Source organism: Stenella coeruleoalba (genome assembly GCF_951394435.1).
Source record: "Stenella coeruleoalba genome assembly, chromosome: 6".
Classification (NCBI taxonomy): Eukaryota; Metazoa; Chordata; class Mammalia; order Artiodactyla; family Delphinidae; genus Stenella; species Stenella coeruleoalba.
Window position 1 is genome coordinate 98844190 of NC_137151.1, and position 27021 is coordinate 98871210.

The following is a 27021-nucleotide window of genomic DNA, read 5'->3' on the forward strand; positions in this document are numbered from 1 at the left end:
GCAACATGTGGGATCTTCCTGGACCGGGGCACGAACCCATGTCCCCTGCATTGGCAGGTGGACTCTCAACCACTGCGCCACCAGGGAAGCCCTTTATTGTTGTATTGACAAGAGAACTACAACACCCTTTCCCTAATATGGGATTTTGACTGTCATCCTCAAAACTGTGGAAAGGTCTGAATCTCCAATGTCCAAACCTAGCTTTCAAATCTGCCTTTTCCTCGAGGCCAGAGAAGCTCTGGCGTAAGCTGCTCCCACAAAGCCTCATCATTCCTTTGGGTTCAAGGAATGTTCTCAGTTGTCTGCACAAGGCGGCAGCAGAGCATCACGGTTGCAAAGCAGGCACCCTGGATTCGGTCGGTAGCCTCTGCCACTTGCTAACCATATGAGCTTAAGTTATTTAGTGTCTCTGCAAATTAGGCATAATAATACCACATTTATACAGAGTTGTAACAGGCTTTACATGAAATGATCCACGTGAACTACACAACCCAACACTTGTTCAACATTTAACAAATGTAACAAGGTCCTACTATATAGCACAAAGAACTATAGTCAATATCCTGTGATAAACCGTAACGGAAAAGAACATGAAAAAGAATATATATACGTTTAACTGAACCACTTTGCTGCACAGCAGAAATTAACACAACATTGTAAATCAACTATACTTCAATAAAACTTTTTAAAAAAGCAAAGAATGTAAACTATTGTTATTATTATGGATGGTTCCAAAGTATTTAACAGCATTTTTTGGTAACAAAAGACAAAAAAATTTCCCCTTAAGGAACAAAAACATCTAGCGGTCAGAGTATGTGTCAATAGAACTTAATATTCCATTAATTATAGAAGGTAAAATAAAATGTATTATAAGCAGTATCACTCATACAGGAAATTATTGACCCCCCAAAATCAACTGAGTTCTAGATGTGTGAGAAGGACCACAAAAAACAATCTGGAGAGATGCAGCTCCAACTCCAGACCCATTTGGAGAGTGACGGTCCATGTAATAGTGATGAATGACTCTACCTCAGTCCTGTGATGGGGAAGTTCCTGCAGATTCGACATCGAACAGGGTGAGTGACCATTTCAGTGGCTGACAGTCGGTAGCAGGTCGGGAGCCACAGGAGGATGGGAGGTTCAGATTGTAACCAAGATAGGAATTTCTCTTCTTTAATTGCTGGGCTCAACACCTGAAAAACCATGGCACACTCAGATGTGTCTCTAGGCAGAACTTTGGTCTCTTGTAGAGATGAAAATGTATTTTCATCTTCTCTTCTGTTTCTGTAGGCTCTGCTTAAGAAGTTTATCACATGCAAAGTCGGGGCAAGTCTACCTCTAAATTAGGTTGTCTAGGAGGCGGTGTAGAGTAGTAGGTCTGTGATTTAAATGGGTCAGCAGTGGTGTCTGCCCCCCAGCAGTGGTGTCTGCCCCCCAGGTCCAAGGGACATGTGAATGGCACTCACCCCTTGGAAACAGCTGCGTGTAGCGCTCTCCACAGAGCACAGAGCTCGACTTTCCCCCATGACAGTCGGGATCTACAAGAGGCAAGAAACCCCACGTCAGCGATCAAGAAATGGAGAAATAGGTGGCCACCAGTCATGCCTGAGCGGTGGCGCTTACGGCCATAGCGTCACAAGTATCTGGTGTCTGAGGCTGGATGAGCTGTCTCAGTCTAGGCAAACAGGACACGTGTGGGTTTTGTGCGGTGTATGAATAGAGATAATGAATGAACAAGTGGGAAGAAGTAGAGCTGGGAGGAGGAGTGAGAAGAAAGTCTGGCAGTGGGGGAAATACAGGGAGGGCTTGCATTGTTTCTCTTCTTTTTTTTTTTTTTTTTTTTTTTAGAGACGGGGTCTCGCTATGTTGCCCAGGCTGGAGTGCAGTGGCTATTCACAGGCGCGATCCCACTACTGATCAGCACGGGAATTTTGACCTGCTCCGTTTCCGACCTGGGCCGGTTCACCCCTCCTTAGGCAACCTGGTGGTCCCCCGCTCCCGGGAGGTCACCATATTGATGCCGAACTTAGTGCGGACACCCGATCGGCATAGCGCACTACAGCCCAGAACTCCTGGGCTCAAGCGATCCTCCTGCCTCAGCCTCCCGAGTAGCTGGGACTACAGGCGTGCGCCACCGCGCCCGGCTGTTTCTCTTCTTTTGACGCCAGTCAAATATTTAATCTTTCTTTGCCCTTGTGCACCTATGAATTACAAGTAACGACGATACTGTATCAAAGTTCAGGGCAGTTTTAAGGAAACCTTTTCAAACACTTTCACGTTGTCTCATTTTCACAAATCCCAATTTCTGAGGTAGGGCAGTCATTATCTTTGTTTAAAGCAAGGAGTAATTGAGACCTGGAATTTTGTCCAAGGTACAACAAACAAGCAAGAAAACAAACAAACAAATGCAAGTTAGCTGCAGAATTGAGATCTCACTCTAAGACTCCTTACTCTGTTGAGGGGTTCTCCCAAAGCTTTGTCACACCCAGTCCTGATGTGTATTCCAATGGCTTGATTTACACTACCTCACTCAACGGTTTCCATCTTTCAATCAGTCCCATTAAGGAGTTTAACTAAGGGACTGAGAACCCCTTGTGACTGCCGAGATGGCCAGGGACTTGGCCCTGACATTATCTATATGCACAGATACATGTACCTGTCACCTCCATTTATGCCCATTTGGTTGTGGGTCCCAGTTTCACATCTGATGTCTTCTACAGCACAGTCTGTCAGCAGGCGTTGTTCCCAAGCTCAGAAGTAATTTCAAAGACCCCCCTGCTGAGTCCATCAACTCGAATAAACATTCTTCTAATCAGGAAAGTGGCACTTAGAGCCACTTTGCTGACAATTAGCCAGACAGAAGTCAACAAACATTTGCGTAATCCTGACAAGATGGCTTGTACTTTAAATTGATAATAACCCCATCACCAGCTGAATAAGTACTATGCGTTATTTGGCTTTTGTCTGAAAAAATAACTCACTAACCATACTTTGGCCTGAGAGTGCTGATGAGCTAACTGGAGCACTTATTTGGACGGCGTCCTTGAGCCCTGAGAAAGGGGTTTAGCCTCATTTGTAAAATAAGGAATGTGGATCAGATAGGACCCGCTTGCCAGCTCTGTGATTCTGACACCAGTCAAAAGAAAATTCACTTCTGTAGTGGGTTCTAACCTACACTTTTGGCTTTTAAGTGTGTGCACAAAGATTTTGTGGATGAATTGCCCGTTTGACTAATTTCTTGCAGGTGTTCTACGGAAGGATGCAGTGTGGCTGGATAGCATGCCAGCAGAGGCAGAACACCACTTGAAATGATAATGACGATTCTTGCGCGAGGGGTTGGGATTACACGGTAGGGCCTGGAGTTTTCTGTGGGAACCCATCTCAGTGTTCTTGATGGTAGTAAATGGGATGATAATTTGCCGTGCAAATCTCCACCTTCCTAACAGCTTTCTCAGAAGCCTACTAATGCATTGGGGGGGAGACAGCGCTGCAGGAGCTGTCATGCGGCAGCTCATTGACCTCAGTTGAGCCTGAAACAAGGGCAGATTTTTAGGGCCTCTTGGATGGGGAGCGAGCCTGGGGCCGGCTGTAGTAGTGAGGAAGCAGCACAGGATTTCAGGAGGAGGAAAATGCCCCTCCGTCCATCTTCTTTCATTACATCCACCTCAACACCTTAGTGTAACAAGCCTGGTTGCACAAATGGATGGACAGATTTTCCCAGTCTCCCTGGCTCCCCGCAGCTTGAGTCCTAAGATGTTGGGATTGATGGGGAAGTAGCTCCTTAACATGCCTGGAGTCAGCAGAAAACAGGGCCCATGTGCTGCTGCAACCACCAGAGCGGCTCTTAAATAACTACATATGATGTTTGAACCTTAGGAATTAAAAAAAAAAAATCATTGCTCCACTTAAAAAATATGAACATCTTACATATTCTTTGGAATTTACAGAATACATTAAATACTAATTATTACAATCAATATGAACATAAACTATTACTATTAAGGGCAAATCAAAGCAAAGGTAATTTTGGATAGGTTTTTCTAAATCATATTCCCTGTCTGATAATCTCTTTCCTTACCCACTCCCACCTGTATCATAATTATCCTCAGTTCAGAATCCTCGGTTCTGAAGAGTACCAGAATAGGTCACCCCCAAATACGAGCCCTTGGCATACGTATTGTTTTGAACTAAAGGCCATTGAGAACCAGTAGATGCAGAAAAAGCTATAAAAACAGGGCACAGGTTTTCCTTTTGTAAAGGAAATATACATTTATAAAGGAAATTTCTTTTTACCAATAGTGTCTCCCTCTCCCTATCAGGAAGAGGAGGACTCTTAACAACTCTTATTAATGGAAAATTCACAGACTTAAATCTGCATAACAAACCTTACTAAACAACCCTTGTTCACCATCTATTTCCCGGTCACTTTCTCATAACTTGCCTCCCCCCACCCAGAAGCCCAGAGCCCCCTTCCCTTTGTTTAATGTAAAATAATTTACAAGCCTGAGTTCCATCCACCTCTTTGAGTTACTCATCACTGGGTGTTCCCATGTGTACGCACCATACACATTTAAACTTTGGTTTGTTTTTCTCTTGTTAATTCTGTCTTTTGCCAGTCCAATTTATAGGGCCCCAGTCACAGAACTTAAGATGGGTCAAGGAAAAAGAAATTTTTTTCTCCCCTACAGTCCAGACCCAGGGGAAAAATGACAGAATATTACTATGGCTTCACGGTGAGGAAAACCTAGTTTGGGGATTTTACAGGGGCTTGAAGAAGAATAGACACATCCTTGAAATAGGGGTAAAAGATACAGAAGGACAGTGACCACTGTACACAAGATAATCCAGAGCCTGCTTAACCCATTTGCAGAAGATCTTGCTTGGTTACATGATTTTACATCATTTTAATATTTAAGAAACATATTTACTTTAAGGGGGTTAAATTCCCTTGCCTAGTATGGATAAAAACAACACTACATGTGTACATTCTCAAAGAATAGGAAATGATGGAAAGCAACTATTTGAGTATTCGGGGTTGCATTTCATCTATGTTCCCATTAAGCACCGTTGAAGGCTTTAGTATCAAGAACTTTTCAAGCCATAAAGATAAATGAGATAAAATTCTTGCCCTTGAGAAGCAGCCTAGTGGGAAAAGCATATACCTAGGACATAATTGCAACAACATTTGACAAGTGTTATAACAAAATTATGTACAAGAGTTAAAGGAGCTTTCAGTGAGGAGGTGACTGATATTTGAGTGATCTTGAAAGACAAACAGTATTTGTCAAGCGAAAGGAGAGGCAGTGGTGTTGCAGACAGATTGCACCTGCACAAGTCAGGCATGGAGAACTTGGTGCATGTCAGGTACAGTAAAAATTTTGATACGCAAGAGTGACAATGATGGAAGGAAAACTTAAACACTGTGGAATACGCAAAAGAAACCACTGGATATTGTTTCAATGGGGATTATCTGAACCTATAGAGATATGCATCACTGTCTTTGACTAAGCCATTTTATAATTTTGTAGACATTAATGTTAACTTGTAGACAACTGATCACAATGCAAATAATTCTGATCTATAGACATGCAAATAAATTCTGTCCTGGTTGAGGGACAACCCTCCCCTTCAGCCCAAAGTCAGTCTTGGGTCCACCTGCAAATTCATTGTAACATTCTTAATCTATCAGCTTGTCTGTTCTTTGGTTATTTCTTTCAACTACTTGTAACTTACTGGAGCCCTCTTCTAATGAATAAATTAAATAAAATTTTGAATACATGTTCATTTTATATTTGTATAAGTATCATGATTTACCTCTTTCTGAAAAGAGAAAGATTGAGTCAAATCATGAAAGCTTTGCCTGTGATGCTGAGTTCAGGTTTTATTCTATGACAGAATATGGCCAACGAAGAATTTTAGGCATTTACATTTACATTTTGGAAGAGTCACTGGCTGCTGTGTGGAGGAAGAGTTGCAGAGAGGAGAGCATTGAGTTGGGCAAACCAGTTAGGGAGCAATTGCAATAGATCAGCCTATATTCAGATAATACCAGGTAAAGAGGAGAGAGGTTGCATGGAGAGCTATATTAAGGTAGAACTGACACTGTAAAAATCAGATCCTTTAATAATAAATGTGACTAATATAACTGGAACAAATTTAGAATTCTTAAGTATTAGAGATTTACCTGTTGTAGATCTGTTAGTAGGTTTCTCAAAATCCTTCGAGTCATGCGTCCCCCAGAATTATAACCTCCCCTGTTATTTTCTGCATAGAGCTGAAAAAGAGCTAGACACATAAGGGGGGAAAGAAATCTTTAAACTGAATACTTGCTATATATCTTCGAAGAATATGTGCTTTGAATTCTAAACAGTTTATTTGTGGCTATAAAGGCGAAAGTTATAATTCTTGGTTATTTGCTTGCTGTTTTGAAGGCTTCCCAAACTAAATAATTTGATAACTAATGAAGACACATTCACATTTCAACTTTTTGATAATCTAGCACATCAATGACAAAGACCACAAGTTTGGTAAATGGCGATGTGAGCAGAGTCTGTCTTTAAGGGAATAATAACTACTGGTGTCTGAATAATCCCTATACAAATAAATATCAAGGATAACCAAATTATGAATAGTTAGAAAGCATAGACCAACATCTTGAAAAATTCTAAGTGTTGCTGAGTCCTTGTCGAACCAGAGCAGTGTGGCGGGGATACAGGAGTGAGTGAAGCAGATAATGTGTTGGAGAGATTTGGTGGTCACCGCACTTCAGACATTCAAAACTCCTACATATGTTACCTCTGTATTTTGTAAGAGGACTATCCCCTGAGAGGGCAATCAGGGCGGCGGCTGCAGGTCCAAGCTTGAGAAAACCCGTTCCCGAGCTGCATGGCAACAAAACAGAGATACGAATGGGGAAGGCAGGGTTATTCTTGGTGAAGTGGTTTATAAAAACCATGACTGTGAATGGACATTTCTTTCTTTCTTTTTTTTTTTTGGCTGCACAGTGCAGCATGTGGGATCTTAGCTCCCCAACAAGGGATGGAACCTGCGCCCCCTGCAGCAGTAGCTCAGGGTCTTAACCATTGGACCGCCAGGGAAGTCCCTGAATGGACATTTCTGACACTGTGTTACAAGTTCACTCTTTTCATGGTCAGTTTTCCTATATCTAGAATTTGACAGAACTAAGAATTGAATGAAAATATTTCATCCTTCATTTATTCATTCATTCATGTGTTCAACAAATGTTTATTGGGTGCTTTCTCTGTACTAAGCACTGTCCTAGGCACTGGAGACACAGGCATCTTCCTGGGTCTTCCTGGGTCCTCCTGGACCAGGCAGTCTCACTTCCTTTAGGGCTCACAAGCTGGGAAACCAAACAACAGAGATAAGGACCAAAAGGCAGGCAGAAGGAGCAAACATTTATATTAAAAAAATCCACCCGTTCTCAGGCCCTCACTTAGAGCCTCATCACCCTGTGCCCACTGGCTGTGCAGTTTCCAAACCTACAAAATACAATGTATCAAATGCCAGCAGATTGTTACAGGCAGGCATTGATACAAGAAAGGGTAGCCAAGATCATAATGCTTAAGGAGACTGAAATCATGAAAAAATAACTTGAGAACATGCTTATATACTATTTGTACAACAACAACAACAACAAAAATAATAAACTAGTAAGGAATTTACCTAGTGGTTAAACTGTGCTTGCCTTTGGGAGGCAGGCTTTGGGGTGGTATTTCTTCTTCTTCACTCTTTTCTTCACTTTCCAAATGTTTTATATTTACTGTGAGCTTTTAAAACTCCATTCTACAGGATGAAGGCTACTGGGTCAAGACCACGTAAGATAAACACAACTGAAGTGGGGCAAAAAAGTGGTAAACACACTCACAAACACACACCCCCAACACCACTGACTTAGAGCATGCATAATCAAGCCTTTGACAGGGTGTAAGCTGTTTTATGTGTGCCTCTCCAAGTCATATGTTGAAATCCTAACCCCCAATGTGATGGTATTTAGTGATGGGCCTTGGGAAGATGATTAGGTCACAAGGGTGGAACTCTTATGAATTGGATTGCTATTACTACAAAAGAGACCCCAGAGAGCTCCCTCGCCCCTTTCACCATGTGAGGACACAGCCAAAAGATGGCCCTCTATGTACCAGGAAGTGGGTTCTCACCAGACCCACCTGTCTGCCGGTGCCCTGACCTTAGACTTCCCAGCCTCCAGAACTGTGAGAAATAAATGTTTAAGTCACCCAGTCTCCGGTAGTTTGGTATAGCAGCCCAGACTAAGACAATAGGTTAGCCATTTATGCACACGTTATTCACAAACAGAAACTGACAACTGGTTATAAAGGAATAAGCAAAGACATATACTACCGGGGACTCAAGAGAAAAGTGTAATTTATATATATACATAGATGCATAACTGCCCTAGCAAAAGGTGTGTGTGCTTCTCTAGAGTGGAAATGAGTCTGTATGAAAATGTGGATTTTCCCCCTTTTTGCTGTCCATGAATCATTCATATTAGTGAAGTTGATAAGCATGTACTTCTTTGTTCCCCTCCTGAATAATACCTTTGAGGAAAACAAACAAACAAAGAAGCCTTCTTAGATATCAAACCTTGAATAAATATTAGACAACCCCAACTGGTCAACGACCAGAGGCAACTAAACACCCCCTGTGAGGTCACAGCATGGTCCCCTCAGCCTCACCTGTCATACATTGTTGTGAGAAGGCTCAGAGTGAGTTCCGGAGCTCTGGGGTGCACCTGTCCTGGTTTTTCCACCCTGACTCTCTGAAACAGCTCCTGCAGAGCCTGAAAAAGCTGCTGCACAGAGACAGCACTTTCTCTTGCCTCCCAGAGACTCTGACGTAGTAGGACATGCTGAATCAGAGAACTGTCAATCAAGTCCACTGCAGGAAGCAAAGGAAACACTGCATCACCTCTGATCTGAACAAAAGGCTTCAAAAAAGTAAACATCATCTAGTCTTTAATGAAGACTGTTTTTTACGGCAGCTGTTTTTTTTTAAGGGAATTACATAGGCCACTGTTTGGATACATCTCTCTTGTGTATAATTCAAGTGTTCCTATTCTAACAGTTGATTTGATTTTGGAAAAGTGCATCTGTTTGTAAAGCATAGTTAGAACATTATTCCCAGTATAACCTCTAGGATGTGGCTTTATAAAAGGAAATTAAAAGGGAAAGAAGTGAGAAACTTGAAAATAGCTTTCCGAGGAAGTGAGGACACTGGTGAAAAGTTGGGAAAAACGTTTTTATACTGTTTATTAAGTGGATTGAGAAAATTCATCTTTCATGTTCAAATATCATTTTTTCTTGTCTACAGCCTAGCTCAAGAAGGAATATTGTGTATAAAAATGCAAATGCATCACTTAAAAAACTCAGTGATCTTTATAAAAGAGCAGTTGCTGAATTAGACTCCTTAGGTCTCACCCTTGCTTTAGTAATGTTTATTTTTTTGATCTTGGTCTCATCAGTATTATTATCCAGAAAGGCACTTAATAAAACCAAAGTTGCTTACAAAAAATAATGGTTTATTTCTTACATATTTTTTATCACCTTCTCCTAAAAATGTTACAAGGCAATAAATATAAGGAAGAATGAGATAGAAGAAACCCTATGGTTTCTTGCAGATGGAGGATGACAGACAAAATGAATAAACACCCACTTGTGCCATCTGAGATGGGGATGTCAGTGGCACCAAGAGCTGCTGGCATTTAAAATGCTTCAGACTGTGAAGTGATAAAACCCTGCACTTCTGTCTACTTTGTAAATCAACCTCACATCCACAAATCTAGCACGTATAATAAAATTTTTTATTTGTTCTCTGATACGGCTTTTAAAGGGAGAGTCTAAGAAAGTGAGGGGTATGTTTTGGGATGTGACTGTGAAAAAAACGTGGCTGCATGTGGTAGAGACTGCAAACTCTTTTATCGTTATTCAATCACAAAACCTATCACCTCGGCCTGGCGTGCTGTACACAGGATGCTGCGTCTTCTGCCGAGACTTCTGTATTACAGCAAAACAGATAATAGTGGTGTCCATTAATCTCACCACCAGATTTGTGCAGGAACGCTCTCCGGCTCTCCAGATCCTGCTGCCTGGAGCTCACGATATGTTTATCTCGGCGTTAGGGACTTTTGTTTTCCAATTTTTGTTTGGTTATCTGTTATAGGTAGAACTTTTCAACTTCTGATTTCGTGTACTGTTACTATTTCCCATGCATATTATTTATATTCACTGTTTCTGATGCAGGCGTAATAAAAAATTCAGAAAGGTACACCCTCGAATTACACTGTATACACCCAGGCTCCTATGAACAATGATGAAGGCTCATGTGAGCATTGGCTACTAACTTTCTTTAATAGGAGACATTCTCCAGGAAAATAACATGATTGAGGGTAAATTTTTAGTGAGCATCTTCTGCCTTTTGCTGATTTCTGGAATAATATAAGTAATTTGTCTATATCAGTGATTTAAAAAAAATTTTTTTTAAAGCCAAGAATCCCTTCTTCAAAGGATACTTTCACAGAAATGCAATATGGAAGATAGAGCAAAACAGAGTTGTTCTGGTAGAGGAGATAGGCTTTTGGGTTTTTCTACTTGCCTATTCTTCCTTTTCCCACCTTGCTGGCCCTTTGGGTTTTCTCGACTTGCCTCTACTTCCTTTTCGCACCTCACTGGCCCTTTCTTACCCTACTTCACACCCATGTCCACTCTGTGAAACACAGTTTGAAAACCACTGGTCTATCTAACTTATTAGGCAGAGGCAAAATATTAAAAAAAATTCAACCTTTAGGAAAAATGACATATGTATGTGTGTGTGTGTGTGTGTGTATGTGTGTGTGTGTGTGTATATAATACAATTTATATATATATAATACAATTTATATATATATATATAAAACACAATTTTTTTAGGTCTGCTGTAATAAATGTCATAAATTACACAAAGTGATTTTTTAAAAATGCAATACAGAACTTATTAGAAATCAGTAACTTCAGATATGCTGAATGCCTGTCATTTTTCACAGCCAGAACCCAAGTTCATTTTGGAGAATTTTTACAGGATAAAAATTTTTACTGTATTTTACCTAGATAACGGTATAGGAAAAGAAACCATGGCATTCAATCAGATAAAATTTAATGCAAAAGAGTAGTTCTCATGAAATTCTCAAGCGATTTTTAAACTTTATGGTCTGAGGATTATTCATCTGAACTTACTTTTGCAGGTTCAGAAAGAGATAGGGGTACAACTTAAAAATGCAAGTCTTAAGTAGTAGAAGGAATTTAGAAATGTTTATATTTGAATTTACAAGTTATATTAAACTAACTTATTTTGTGATTTTAGTTTGCATCAATATTGGTATCCTGAAAAGGAAATAAACAAACAAAAAATTTGCAGAAACCAAGTAGGAACATTTTTCTAAAGAATTAAAATCCTCATCCATGAATTATTGTCTATTGTCAGTCAGCGAAGCTACATGTGGGTGGAACACAGGTGTATCTTCCACACTCCATCTTCTCTGTTACAAGTAGGGTAGATGCACAGGTCCAACCTTCCAGATCCAACAGTCACTCACATGGGCGGAGTTTTTGGTTTTCTATGAACTTTACATTACACGTCAGGGTCAGATTATTTCAAGTATTTCAAGAGAACCTGTACTTACATTGGCACAAGGTTTGCACTGATCGTAATTTGAAGGCTGTTCTATAAATGGAATTCTCAATACTATTAAGAGCATCTGTAAAGAAAACATGAAATATCATAGATAAAGGACTGTCTCATTAGATAAATCCCATATCCTAGAAGGAAATCCTAGAGCGCATGTAGCCCTACTTTATTTTGCAGGTGAGGAAATCAAGTTCTAGAGCTCTCTTTCCTACCTGGGAACAAATAATAATGGACTACGCTATCCTAGGCTGCAGGTGACCATAGAGAGCCTCCTCTGAGCTCACCAAACTAAGGAATCCCCTAGTGAGGAGACTCCTCCATGAAGCTGTCCACTTTTTATATAAAAATGAAATAGCCTATGAAACAATAAGACAAAAAACTATCTGTAGAATGTAAATTCAGTTTGTTAATATATTCTAGTCATATGTACACACATACTTATGCATCTATGAAAATGACTATCCATCCATTCATTCAGCAGATTTTTATTGAGCTCTTACTATATGGCCCTGGCATGATTCCAGGCTCTTGAAATATAGCAACTAACAAAACAGATAAAAATTCTTGCCCCGTGGAGCTTAATTTCTAGTGTCATTCATCAGATTGTTAACAGTGGATATCTTTGAGTGATCGAATTCTTAGTTATAGTCTTCCTACTTGTCAATATTACCTAAATTTTCTATAAAGAGCACATGTTATTTTTATAATCAGAAAAAAATGATTAATATACCTTCTTTTACCCACCACCAACATCACTACATCAGTGGCTAGCATTTCTGAGCACTTACTAGGCACGGAGTATGTATTCACCCCTTTCACAGTGTGGAGAAGAGAAGAGGAGAAGAGAAGAGAAAGCTCTGGAGCCATATCTAGGTAACAGAAAATGTATATGTAATATACAAATGCCCTGTACATTTGTATATGTAATAGAAAATGTATATGTAATAGAAAATAGAAATGATCAAAACATATGAAAAAAAAAGTTGAAAGACGAATTACTATAGAAGACTTTTTGACGAGGAAAAATAGTCATCAAAGATAAACAACCATAAGCAGAGATAGTTTTGCAGGCAAATTCCTTTAAACTTTCAAGGGATAGGGGAATCCCTGTTACTCAACTCTTCTAAAAACTGGAAAAACTCAGAAAACTTCCCAGTTTAGGTTAGGAGGCTAACATAACTGTAATACCAACATTTGATAAAGTTTTATTGAAAATATTGTTATTGCTGAGAGAAACTAGTTAAATTCTGATTTCAGACTTTGAAGGAAATTGGTCTAATTGGCCAAGGAAAATTGTCGAATATGGGACGGTTTCAGCATCAACTCAAAAGTCTGAAGTTTGAAGTCTCATCTAAATACCATCTAAATCAGATATATAAATATAAACAAATCTTATTTAAGATGAAATCAAAGATAAAACATAATATATTAGCAAACATTTTCAAGAACATATTAAAGAATTATGTTCCATGATATGGAAAGATTTATTTCAGGAATTTAAAATTTGTTCAACAGTTAATTGATATATTAAGGGAAGGAAAAAAGTTACTGAACCAGTGGATTCTCAAAATGCATTGGTAAAATTCATCAGCCATTCTGATTTTTTAAAAACTGGTACATGATCTAGGAAGAGAGGAAACATCCTAAAAATGTCAGAAATAAAAGGCAAATTTCATATAAAAGTGAGATAGACAAAAGACATCCCTGTTAATGTCAGGAAAAAATCACCCCCATCCCCCTTTTCACCACTGTGATCCAACTCTAGTCTGAAGCAGAGGAATAAAATACAGGACATCAGGACCACCCCTGTCCCCTCCACACTGTGCCAGATAGGGCGGAATCTCCTTGATAGACCTTGAAGGATAGCCCTCCAGGATGTCAGTATGAGTCCATTGGAGCTGGCATATAATAATAGAATTGGAACTTATTTGCTGTCCCTGTTTTGGAATTCTAATCTACAAAAACAAATAAAAGTAAGAGTTATAAATTTTAGGAAGGAAGAGATGTACAGATGTTCTGATTGCCTCTCTATCCAGATAATTCATGAGGATCATCTGCAAGTTGGCTGGATTGAGGACAATTGTATGAGAATCAATAACTTTCCTTTATATCAGTGGTTTTCAAGCTTTATCTTGCATCAGACTGCAGAGCTTACCCCCAGAGTCTGGGTGGGGGGGCCTGGGTATTTCATTTCTAATCCCAGGCGATGCTCATGCTTTTGGTCCAGGAACTATACTTTGAGTACCACTGCTTTATACCAAGAATAATCAGTTACAACAGGTAATTTTTAACATCTAAAAAATGCTTAAAGTAAACAAAACAATGTGTAAGACCTTATAAAGCTTTATTGAAAGCTATATTAAAGATAATATGAATAAATGGAGAGATCTATTTCCTCCATTACTGGATATTCCTGGATTAGGAATGTTCAATAGCATAAGGATACGAATTCTCCCCTATAAATTTAAAGCAGTTCCAACCCAAATTCCACTACCATTTTGAACTTGACAAAATAATATAAAATTAATCTGTAAGAATAAATGCAATGTGTGCTTATTTCAGGAACAGGTAGAGTAATGGAACAGGACAAAATCAGAAACTGACCTATGTATACATAGGGTTTTAGCATATGATAAAGATGATGTTTTAACTCAGTGAGAATCAACAACTTCCCTTTATATTGGTGGTTTATATCAATGAGGAAATTATAGATTATTTAATAAATAGTGTTGGGGCCATTGGATGAATAACTATTTAGAAAAATATAATATAGGTACTTTAGTTCAGATCATAAACAAAAATAACACCAGGATGTATTACAGAGTTAAACATGAATTCTTAAAACTCTAAGACAATTAAAAGAAGAAATTTTTGTCAATCTTGAGGTTGAAAGATGTTTTAAAGCATGATTATAAGCCCAAATCCACAGCAATGTGTCTATAACTTAGTATGGTCCTATTTTTGTAAATGATAAAAACTAATAGCAAGAAAGAACACAATAAACACAGTAGGAAAGGTTATATATCAAACTTCTGTTTATCTGGGTACAAGAGTACATCATGCGAGGGGTTTAATTTTTTACTTTCTATAACATGATAGTGATCTGAATGGTACTGGGGAGAGAAAATTGGGGGGAGATATGAGGCACAATTTTCTAGGGAAATTGACAGCGATTGGTGGCTGATTGGTTGTGGGAAGGAGACCAAGTGTAGGAAATAATGGGGGAGGATAAAGTTTGTGCATAGAGGTGGAATGGGAATTCATTTTCAACATCTGAGTTTGAGGTTTCTGTAAGATATCTGAATGGAGATGTCCAATAGGCAGTTGAAACTACCTCCCAGACACTTGGGAGTCCAGGATTCTGGAACTGGGACTTGTCCCCAGAAACTTGGGCTTGGAGTACAGGGAGTTGGAGGGCATGGTCCTTGGACTGCAAATCCTGGAGCTAAGGTGACCTGAGAGAATAGGCAGACATATTGGTCAAGGTATCTTTCTGAGAAGGCTTGTGGATCAAGCAGAGTCCAGGTGAAAGGCAACAGGTCAGAAACTGGGAATGCTGGACTAGAGCCAGAGGGTTCCACATGGTGATGAAAAGGAGAAGTTTAAAGAGATTTCCCAGCATGGAGGGAGTAGCCATGAGAAATTTTTAGAGTATTGCTGTCCAATAGAGAAATACAGTATGATTCAAATATGTCACCTTAAATTTCTAGCAGCTACATTTTAAAAAGTAAGAAGAAACAGGTGAAATTAATTTTAATGATTTATTTCATTTAATCTATCAGATTATTTAATATGTAACCAACATAAAAATTATTAATAAAACATTTTCTGTTCTTATTGTCTTCAAAATTCAGGATCCTTTTTACACTTGCAGCACATCTCAATTTGGACTAGCCATATTTCAAGTGCTCCATCGCCACATGTGGCTAGTGGCTACCAGACTGAGAGCTCAGTTTTAGAGAATACTGGCTGGGAGGGGGAGCTGCTCAGGGTGTTGAACAGGACTCAATTTTTGATTCTGTATCTGGGGGTCAGGGTTGCTATTTAGGATGGGATAGATATTTAGGAGTCATTAGTGTTGACTGTGGGCAAAACCATGTCCATCTACTAGGTTGCCTAAGAAGAGTGCTTTAAGTGAAGAGAAAATTAGGCTAAGTAACAGTACGCCTGAGAAACATAATCATTTAAGTACCAGAGGAGAAAGAGAAACCTAAGAAGAAGAAGAAGAAGAAGGGAAAGCCAAAGAAACCAGGAGACAGCAATGGTACAAAGGCCAAGGAAGGTGAGTTTCAGAAAGTAGAGACAAGCCAATAATTCAGTATGCGGAAGCCACAAGGAGATCAACTATGTGCTAAAAATTAGTCTCTGTTTTTGATTAACTTGACTATTAAAGCCTTCATAAGAGCACTTTTATGGGGATATGGGGGCCCTAATCAAATTACACAGGATTGATCAATGAATGTAAGGTAAATAAAAAAACACAAAAGCAGACAACTCTTTCAAGATCCTTAATCTGAAGGGAAGAAAAGAGGGCCATCGCTAGAAAAGCACACAAAATCAAAACTAACTTTCAAAGGCAGGAGAGATTCTAAAATGTATGTATGGGTCATGGAGGAGGGGTCAGGAGAGAGGATGAGGTTGAGGGTCCAGGAAGTAGGGTTCCAGGAGGTACTTGATATAGCAAAGTCTGTCTCAGAGGACAACATGTTCCCATAGCCACCCAACATCCATTCACATTTCTTCTGGTGAACCACCTTCCGCTGAACTTAGTCCGTGAAATTCTAGCTGGGTTCATTCGAATTCTCCTATTTCCATGGAGGACATGTGGCCCAGGCCTACACGATCAATGAGAGCATCATTGCCCTCCCCAGATGTGGACTCATAACCAAAGTCAGGCAAAGAATATACCAATGAAATTTGGATCAAGGACTCTTTGTTCAAGTTATCAGGGAAGAAGACTTATTTTTTCCTGTTGGACTTGAAATTGGAATCATAGCTGGGAGCAGCAGTTACTCTCCTGTTGGGATGTGTAGCTTGAGCATGAAACCAACACACGAAGGAGAGTAGCGATGAACTTGGAGATGGAGAGAAACCATGTCCTACTGACATTGTCTGGGCTCAGAGCAAGCTAGTCCTCCCTAAGGTAATTAATTATATAAGGTAATAAAGCCTCTTTGAGCTAAGTTCTCTCTTACAAGTAACTGAAATGTAGCTAACTGATACAATCTCTGAGGTAGAGGCAATGGATGGGGGAAGATGTACAGGTGAAGGAATTAGCTTTGGCAAGAAGCCCCTGAGAGGACATCCCCTCATTCCCTGAGAGGAAGAATAAAAGGATATGATGGTGGATGTGGGAAAGAAAGCATGTCTGAGGGTTTCTGTTTTCTTTATGAAGTTGAGGACAAGTTCACTCAGAATTAGGAAGAGATGGTAGAGCAGAAAACTTGAGGAATGGTAAAGATATGGTATTGTTACAGCAGGCAGTGAGAGAGGAAACCAGTCACACACTTTGGAAAGAACTGCCAAGCAACGTTGCATCTCTAATATTTCTTGTGATAACAAATTGCAATTAAATAGACTTTATACCCATAATGCTCACTTGGAAGCAAGGTTTCACATGCAAACAAGCTTTGAGCCCAGGACTTACTTGTATTTATTATGCTGAAGGGAAGATGCCATGAGGAAAATAAAGCTATTTTCAAATTTATTGTCAGCTGATTACCATAAAACTCAGGCAACTGGGAGTAAATGGTTTGTGTGCTGGAGAAGTGCTTGTGACTAGAAACACAGCAGGCTCTTTAGCCTTTGCTAAGCAGGCCCTGAACAAAACAAAACAAGGGATTGATGGGGGGATTTCATTGATTCAAACATATGTGGCAGGATAATTTATGGTGATATTAATTTCTTACTTGTTCTTGCAGCAGTGGGAGAATTTAAAGAATGAAAAGGCAATGTTTCCATGTCCATTTCTGTGTATGTTCCAAGGTCTAAGCTCTTTTTACTCCTTTGGGAGACTTACCACCTTTTAAGGGGTCAGTGTTTCAGGGGCCACCCTGAATTCAACCCACTCAGGCTTTAGTATGAAAGGCCCATCAAAGAATCAATGCCATCCATGGAAATGGGAGAGTTGGGATCCACACTACTAGAATTTCACGGACTAAAATCAGGGGAAAGTTGTTCTTCCAAAGCAGGTGCACTGGTTCAGCAGAAGAAACGTGACCAGATGCTGGATGGCCAGAACAGCAGGTTCCCTCTGAGAGGGGCTCTGCTGTGGCAAATACCACCTGGATCCCTCACTGCCTGAACCTCAACTTCATCCTCTGTCCCGGCCCCTCCTCCCTGACTCATATACATACAGACATTCTGGATTCTCAGTTGCCTTTGAAAACCAATCTTGATTTTAGTGTTGTTCTAGCTCTGACTCTCTTTTCCCTAGAGCGGGAGAGACGCTGATACCTGGACAGGAAAGTGGGAGATGCCTAACTGGGCTTCAAGTTTGAGGGCTGATTCCGGGGCTTCCCTTACTAGCAGTTCCCCGGGCGGAGGGAATGGCTGCGTTGTGTAACTAGGGAGACCAGATACTAGGCTTGGCAAGGATTTCTGTGTCCAGTCTTGACAAGGAGTCCCCTGTCTTCAAGTGGACCCCAAAGCCAAGGGCAAAGAGCAGAGTGAGTGGCAGCCATGATGGTGCTTCAGACCAGATATTCTGAACACTTCAGACCGGATGTTCAGGAAAAACCTGAAATGGTTTCTGTCTGTCTCAGGACGGCTGCTTCCCAAACTTAACTTAGTCTAAATTTCATACCAAGTGACAGTGACTAGCTTTTGGTTTGGAAAAGGCTGTTTCTTGCCCTTGAGTGTTGTGGCGTGAAGTCATGGCTGTTCCACACATAGACATTGAGGGCCAGGCACTGTGCTAAGCCACTCAGGGCGTTACGGCGCTGAACCAAGTCAGACCCACCCTTGAGACCTTAGAGCATAGCCCTGGCCTCTCCCTAAATATACCTTGATTCAATGATCAATATATGATCATGAGTCAAAGACACCTACCTGAGGGGAATGTGGGCTGTGCCTGAAAGTGTCATTAAACAAGAAAGCTTATTTAAAAACCCTCTATATTTTGTTATTCTTTTTTGAACAGGTATAACCATATCAGAGACCTACAATTTACTCTCTTTTGTTGTTTACTATTTCCTTATGTTTTAAAAATGCTTAGTTTTCAGATAAGAGTCCAATGTTAGAGTAGGGGAAAAGTCATATCTCTGCCCTAAGTCTGGAGAAGGAGAACACGTGGAGAGTAGCCACAATAGTGTGGAAATGATTTACAAAAATGTAATGCCCGGCATTGTTTTTCCTTCTGGAAACTGGCCAATTTGTGTGCCCTGGTTCCGCTCAGATGCACCAAATGAACACGGAATCAGCAAGCTAGGGAGTCTGCAGGTTCCCAGATGCTGCTGTTGGTGGAAGAGTGATTCTGTGGCTGCTCTACCATCTGGCCCATCACACTCCTGTCAAGTTATGTTTTGCAGTGTCATCTGATGAAGTTATGCAGCATAACATGGCAAGCTGTGATATAGTACTTGGGGAAAACGAATGGGTATCCCAGGTGATTCACCAGCAGCCCTGCTTCCTGAAGGCTTTTTTGTTTTCTCCTGCTGGTAAGAGAAGACTCAAGAAAGGAAGCAACTGCTGGATGTATCAGACCCAAAGCTATAAACAAAGTAATTTGAGATGTTCAAAAAAACAATAATATAAGCTTCAAAGCTACATATGGTCTTGTTCATGGAAGCAATTTAACTGGGAACCTTGTTTTGCTTTAAACGATTCATATTTTTACTTAGCCAAATCAATATGTGTCATTTTCTACAGATACTAAGAACGTAATAACATTTCTTTCAACAGCCCATCATCTAGTTCGATGATCCAGAAAGAGATATTTTAGGCCAGTCGTCCTAAGTGGGCAGCATCAGCATGGCCTGGGAACTTGTTAGAAATTCATGTCCTTGGTCCCCACCCTGGACCTACTGAGTCACAAACCCTGGAGGTGGAGCCCAGCATTTTAACAAACCCTCTAAATGATTCTGATGCACACACACTACATTTAAGAAACACTCCTTAGGGGAAAAAGGGGGCTTTGAATGGATTATCTACTGCTTTGTGTTAAGCTTACTAATATGAAGGCCCAATACTGGGAAACCCAAAGATAATTGGAATCATTCCGAATGTTGTTTTAGATAAATAACTTGAGATAGTACAGAATTTTATATAAAACAAGCCAAGTTAACAATCTAGATCTCAGCTAGGGGAATAAAGCTGCCACTAGGTCCAACAATAAAAATATCACAAGCCAGTCCTGGGCCTACCCTAGAATTCAGAGATGCTGGAAGAAAAGGAAATTAGTTTCCCTCTATCCATTTATCAAATAGTCATATAATAACAGCTGTGAGACTTTTCTCTCAACTTTGGCCTCAAATAGTACAGTGAACTTACCCCTGACATTAAAATATCTACAGTGATGTCATTTTAATAGTAAACTATGAAGATATACGTAAATAAGGTAAGCCACTTTTTGTGTCTTTGAATAGCAATTTAAAGTGCAATTATATTGAGATCAAGTCTTTTGTTAAATTATTTTTTGGTGCTTTGGGGACAACAGACCAAATACTCGTCACTATGTTATGAATTTCTGTTTAGAAAACGGAGAAAGTCTTTTCAATCATCCATTAGTTTCTTTTTCAGCCAGCCATTTGCCAAATGTCACTCCTCTGCAACTCGGAAGTCTGAAAATACAACGTCTGTGCCTGAGTTTTTTGTTTGCAAACTGTGCTCAAAAACTTAACAGTAATACTTACCTTGTTTATCTGGGTCCATTTTAGGAATTTCTTGGAATAACAGATGGCAAGAAGGTCCTTGTAACTGGAAATGAACCAATATTTTAAGCAGGAGCTTTTGCAGTGGAATTGCCAGATGTAGCAGAGATATTTTAGGCCAGTGGTCCTAACTGCTGGGTGGGGAGCAAAAAGGCAACTAAGCAAAGTCATTTCACCCGTGGGACGATGACTACAAGGTGTTCAGAGAGACTAAAAACTCCTGAGAGGGTATAGAATAAGGAAAGCAGGGAGAAGCTTCTTATACTGGTCACTTCTCTAGGGAAGCTGGAAACAAACTTCTGAAACTAATATGGTGAATACTTAGAACTTTTGAGGCATTATAATTTTAAGAGTGGACTGAACTCTCATTTCAAGAAGATGGAAATTTACTTGAATTTTTTTTTTTTTTTTTTGTGGTACGCGGACCTCTCACCGCTGTGGCCTCTCGCGTCGCAGAGCACAGGCTCCGGACACGCAGGCTCAGCGGCCATGGCCCACGGGCCCAGCCGCTCCGTGACATGCGGGATCCTCCCGGACCGGGGCATGAACCCGCGTCCCCTGCATCGGCAGGCGGACTCTCAACCACTGCGCCACCAGGGAAGCCCTTACTTGAATTTTGAAGGACAAAATTTGAAGCTCTCAGTGCTTGAATTTCTAATAGCACTACAGTGAATCATTCTACATACTAAGTATCTGAAAAATACTATCCATTTGAACACCTTATCACATACATCTGTGTATTTCTGTGTGTCTGTGTGTGTACACAATCCAGTTTGCTTTCAACAAAAAGAATGGGTTATGCTATAATAAAACCTTAACACATTTCTAAGAATGACATTTCTTAATATGGATAGTTGAAAACTGCTTTTAAAAATTACATGGTAATTAAGTTTAGGTAGGACTTTTCCTCATCTTCTAATGAGTATATTAATTAAGGCACAAATTGTTGGGCACAGAAGCAACATTTTACAAAGAGAGAAACTAAAACAAAATTGATTATATTAGTTCTTTAAAAATATGATAGCAATAGTGAAAATACCAGACTTGCCCCAAACCAGGAAGGTTCCAAATATATTCAAGTAAGATTTGTTTTGAAAAGCTGTAGCAAGGGCAATCAGGTTAGAATTCTTCCTGGTGTAGAAACGCTTCCCCGAGCCCTTCCTGAAGTCCCCAGGTAGGTGCAGAAGGGTCCAGTCTCCCATCCTGTCAACAGTGCACCCAGAGATACAATCTATCTGCCTCCACTCCAGGTACTTACCTTTCTTAGTTTCCTTGGGGAAGCAGTTTAGTCAAACATTCTGTAGAGGTTACTCAGCAGTTTTGGAAGAAGGAAAAGTTGAGTACTAACAGATTTCCAGATGTGGCATTCCTATAGAGAGTGGATGTCTTGTTCTGACTGTCCAGCAACTACACACAAAACTGATATCGCAACTGCACTGTTTTTAAGGGCTCACAGAAGTACATTCATTAGTAATAGAGATGCTGCATAATTTAAGACTACTCCTACATCTCTGTTTCAAAGGGCTATTTCAGTATTGATTTCGTGTGTGGGAGAGACAAGTAAAACTTCTGGGTGCTGTTGAGAACAAGGGTTACCATAGAGATTAAGAAACAGTATGAAGAACTCCACATCCCAGGGAACAGCTACCTTACTAACCATCCCAGGTAAGAGTACCTAGGGATGGAATCTAATTCATTTGATTATTAATTCTTTTAGAAATACAGAGGTGCGATTACAGATTTTTTAAAGGCACCAAATATAATACAAGTCTTCAAAAGGATAATAATTTGTTATGAATGCACATTTCCTCTTAAGTTCTAAGTATAATCTGAAAATGTATTTTTTAAAGTTCAAATTAAAAATAAACCTGTTGTTATCCTAACTAACTTTTATTTTTTTTCTAGTTACCATCTTTTATTTTAAAATTTATTTATTTTTGGCTGTGTTGGGTCTTCGTTGCTGAGTGCGGGCTTTCTCTAGTTGCGGCGAGCAGGGGCTACTCTTCATTGCGGTGCGCGGGCTTTTCATTGCAGTGGCTTCTCTTGTTGCAGAGCATGGGCTCTAGGCACGCGGGCTTCAGTAGTTGTGGCTCACCGGCTCTAGAGCGCAGGCTCAGTAGTTGTGGCGCACAGGCTTAGTTGCTCGCATGTGGGACCTTCCCGGACCAGGGCTCGAACTTGTGTCCCCTGCATTGACAGGCAGATTCTTAACCACTGCATCACCAGGGAAGTCCCAGGCTTTTATTTTATTTTATTTTTTTCCAGGTTTTTATTTTTAAAAAATAAAGTCATATCAACCAAATGTATTAGAACTTTACCATCAATGCAGGTGGCTGGAGACAGGTCATTCAAAAGGGCTGGAACCCAAAGCATAGGTATATTACTCCCTGAGCAGTACCCGGAGAGCCAGAATATCTGGGTCCATGCTCCCAATTGATGCTCCTAAAACAATTATGATAAGTGGTCACTAATCCGCTCCAGAATGTACCATGAGAAAAATCAGTATGATCTCCAACGACAACCAATTTACCCCTTTCTTTTTGAAAAGTATTAGTATCACACTACTGGTTTCTTAAAAACAGAAACTTGGGACATTTTTAAAAATGAAAGTTGATTAGTAACGGGACAAAAATGGGATCAAGTGGAGGGAGGAAAATGTATCCTTTGTTTTTCTCTATATGAATTTTGTTGATATTCTGGGAGGAGATAAGACAATGTAGGAAGAGAGAAAGTCCTTCTCATAGGAAATCTGTATCTGTTTGAGTGCCTCAGACTCAAAGTTGAGAACATATTTAGAAGTTTTGTATTTCATTATATCTGCATCAAGACATAACATAATATCTGAGGTATTGGCAATAGAGGGAGGTTGGAATGTTTTCCTGAATGCTGTCATGTTGAGATTTGAGCATATCTCTGGCATTGATTATACATGGGTCAAAAACTTCACATGAAAAAAAAAAAAGTGTCTGAAGTTCCAGGCAAAATGATATAATTAAGTAGACAAGTGTTTAAGTACATGAGAATGAACTAGGGGTTGTTGGAAAGTAATTTAAGCAAATGGGCAATTGATAGTCCTGAGCTCTCAGCCTGGCTGATTTTGGACAGCTGAGATGAAAGATCGAGGACAGTTTTGGTTTCACTTACTTCTCTTAACTGGAAAATTTTAATTACTGTTGCACCTCCTGGTTCAAGCTCAGATAGACTTAATCTCATTAAGATTTCTTTTCTTTTTCGTAGTATGTTTTGGGTTATAAATCAAAGCAAGTTATTACAATTTTACAATATTATAGGTAACTGACAAGGGGACATTTTTTACTAGTATGGCAGTAATTTCTGCAAATCAAAATTTTGTAATTGACACTGTCTTTACCTTCTGGAACGGAGTAGCTCTACCCTGAGGAAGCAGGTGAGAAGAGGGTTCAATCTCCCTATACCATCGCACCTTGCTCTGGTTTAGACAGACTCCACACCAACCAGAAACTGGGTGACTGTGCCTTATCGTGCATGGGTACTGTTTTGTGAGGCAGCCGTTTTCTCTTCAATATCTGATAGCTCTTTACACATGCATCTGAAGACTCTAGCTTCCAAGAGAGAAAGAAGAGCCTTGACACATCATACCCTAAAATGTCTAGGTAGTCCCTTACATAAATTACAGGATAATTTTATATACATATTTACATACATGATGAACAATTTTAACAAATCAAGTTACTAAAATTGACTCAAGAAGAAATAGAGAAAAGAGAACCTTTGTGAACTGTTGGTGGGAATGTAAATTTGTACTGCCATTATGGAAAACAATATGGAGATGGATCAAAAATTTAAAAATAGAACTATCATGTCATCCAGCAATCCTACTGCTGGCTATATAGCCAAAGGAAATAAAATCAGTATCTCAACGCTATATCTGCACTCCTATGTTCATTCCAACATTATTCACAGTAGTCAAGATATGGAAGCAACCTAAATGTCTGACAGTGGATGAATGGATAAAGAAAATGTGACGTATATATATAATGGAATATTACTTAGCCTTACAAAAGGAGGAAATCCTGCCATTTGGGACAATATGGATGAGCCTGGAGGATATTATGCTAATTTGAAATAAGCCAGACACAGAAAGACAAATAGCACATGATCTCACTTACACATGGAATTCAAAAAGAAAAGAAAGAAAAAGTCTACCGCAAAGCAACAGAGAGTAGCATGGTCGTTCCCCCTTACCAGAGGCAGAAGAGGGTGAAGGACATGCAGGGAAGCGGGTAGACTTTGATCTAAGGGTACAAACTCATTCTTCGGGCTTCCCTGAGGTCTTCCAGGACCACCCTATCTGAAGTAGCTTCAACATATAACTCCATTTTATTCATAGCTATTAGCACAACCTGTGGTCATCTTGGTTCTTTATTTGTTTACTGATTTTTCATTGTTTTCTCTACTAGAAAGCAAGCTCCTCAGGGGCAGGGATAAGAGCTCTTTTGTCTTGTTTGTTCATGTGTGATACTGTGACTCGTAATAAGAAAAATATATTTGGGGGCTTCCCAGGTGGTGCAGTGGTTGAGAGTCTGCCTGCCGATGCAGGGGACACAGGTTCGTGCCCCGGTCCGGGAAGATCCCACATGCCACGGAGCGGCTGGGCCCGTGAGCCATGGTCGCTGAGCCTGCGCGTCTGGAGCCTGTGCTCCGCAACGGGAGAGGCCACAACAGTGAGAGGCCCGCGTACCGGAAAAAAAAAAAAAAAAAAAGGAATATATATTTGGATTTTGTCCCTTTGTCCCCTTTCTGGCACTGAGCTCCTAAAACCCTTGGAATTTCCTAAGGGATGAAAGTGATAAATTGCCTTTTATTATGTTAATGAGGTGACTTTTGGAAGCACTTAAGGATAGGGGGCTGGTTACCAGAGGAACCAACCACCTGCTTAGCGGGTTAGAACTTTAAGCCTCACCCCTTTGACCTCTGGGGAGGGGAGAGGGGCTGGAGGTTGCAGCAATTGCCAGTGACCAATGATTTAATCCATCATTCCTACAATGAAGTTTCCATAAAACCCCAAAAGGATGGGGTTCAGAGAGCTTCCAGGTTGGTGAACACTGGTGAACACATGGAGATTTGGGAAGGGTGGCATGCTGGGGAGGGCATGGAAGCTTTGCAGCATTTCCCCATATATTGCCCTGTGCTTCTCTTCCATCTGGCTCTTGAGTTATATCCTTTTTAAAACAAATTGTTAATTTGTTAAGTAAAATGCTTCCCTGAGTTCTGTGAGTTGCCCTAGGAAATTAATCTAACCCAAGGAGGGGATCTGATCTATAGCCATTGGTCAGAAGCACAGGTGACAACCTGGCCTTTTGATTGGTGTCTGAAATAGTGTGTGTGTGTGTGTGTGTGTGTGTGTGTGTGTGTGTGTGTGTGTACTGGGGGGCAGTCTTATAGGACTGAGCTCTTAGCCTGTGGGATCTGACCCTATCTCCAGGTAGAATGTGTTAAAATTGAGTTCGATTGCAGGACATGCAGCTGATGTCAGACAATTGTTTAGTGGTGGGAAAGACCCCTACACTTCAGAATTAGGAGCAGAATTACTCTGTATCCTCAGTGTTTGCTTCCCATACTGTATGAGCCATTGTAAGGATCCAAGAAATGTGTTGAATAAAATCAATCAGGAGAGACTCGTTAGCATTGTGCATGGCGCGAGTGCCCCACCTATGATCTATGTTGCATATTGCTTTCCTGTGGAGAGGAAAGTTAATTATAGTCTGAGGCTCTCAGATTTCCAAATTATTTAAATACTCCTCCTTGTTCTGACTCCAAACCTTCTGATTATAATCTGTGTCTCCAAGTAGCTTGCACAGGAAGTGAAGTCACTCTCAGGGCTGTGGACATCTGCTCTCCTGGATAGGTTCTATTTTAAATCTAAGACTAATAAATTGGCATTCTTGTTCCATCATTAGTCTTGGTTGGTGTTGTGAGGATCATCAATAGTGCCCACACACTATACTTCTGATTGTGCAAGGATGAAGAATAGGCTTTGGTGGTGGATTCTACCAAGGCAATATCACCCTAGGAGATAACCTACTCACTTCCTTGGAGACTTACTGGTTTTCCTTTTTTATAGATACTTCAAAAAATAATAATGAGTACTGTCAGAATGTAGAAGAGAGGGACAAAAACATACATCGATTGATCGCAATTATGTGTCAGGCATTATTCCAGGTGCTTAGAAACAGAGAATGGATGACGATCCTGCCATTTTAGAATGGGAGATGGACAATATGATAATAACATATGAACAAACAATAATATTGGTTATTGTAAGTGCTATGGAATAAAATGAAAAGTAGAGCAGGATAAGGGGGTTTAGATATTGCTGAATATTACAGTCTTTCATAGTGTGGCATGTGTAGACTCCATTAAGAAAGTGAAATTTGAGCAAAGATGTGAAGGAAGTGAAGGTGTTCGCTAAGTA

At 40.1% G+C, this 27021-nt stretch overlaps 1 protein-coding gene across 1 annotated transcript in view; it reads right to left on the reverse strand.

The window, feature by feature from the left end:
• DYTN (dystrotelin) overlaps nt 1-21103 on the reverse strand; it is a gene marked incomplete at its 3' end in the record, with an annotated part of 51584 nt that extends 30481 nt beyond the window's left edge. The window contains exons 1-7 of the mRNA XM_079924362.1: nt 20550-21103; nt 11693-11767; nt 8715-8916; nt 6796-6881; nt 6185-6285; nt 1467-1538; nt 1030-1193 (exon numbers count right to left, since the gene is read on the reverse strand). Of these exons, the coding sequence (XP_079780488.1) occupies nt 1030-1193; nt 1467-1538; nt 6185-6285; nt 6796-6881; nt 8715-8916; nt 11693-11767; nt 20550-20568 (719 nt within the window). The 5' untranslated portion in view covers nt 20569-21103. The remainder of the gene's footprint in view (nt 1-1029; nt 1194-1466; nt 1539-6184; nt 6286-6795; nt 6882-8714; nt 8917-11692; nt 11768-20549) is intronic.
• Between the last annotated feature and the right edge of the window lie 5918 nt (nt 21104-27021).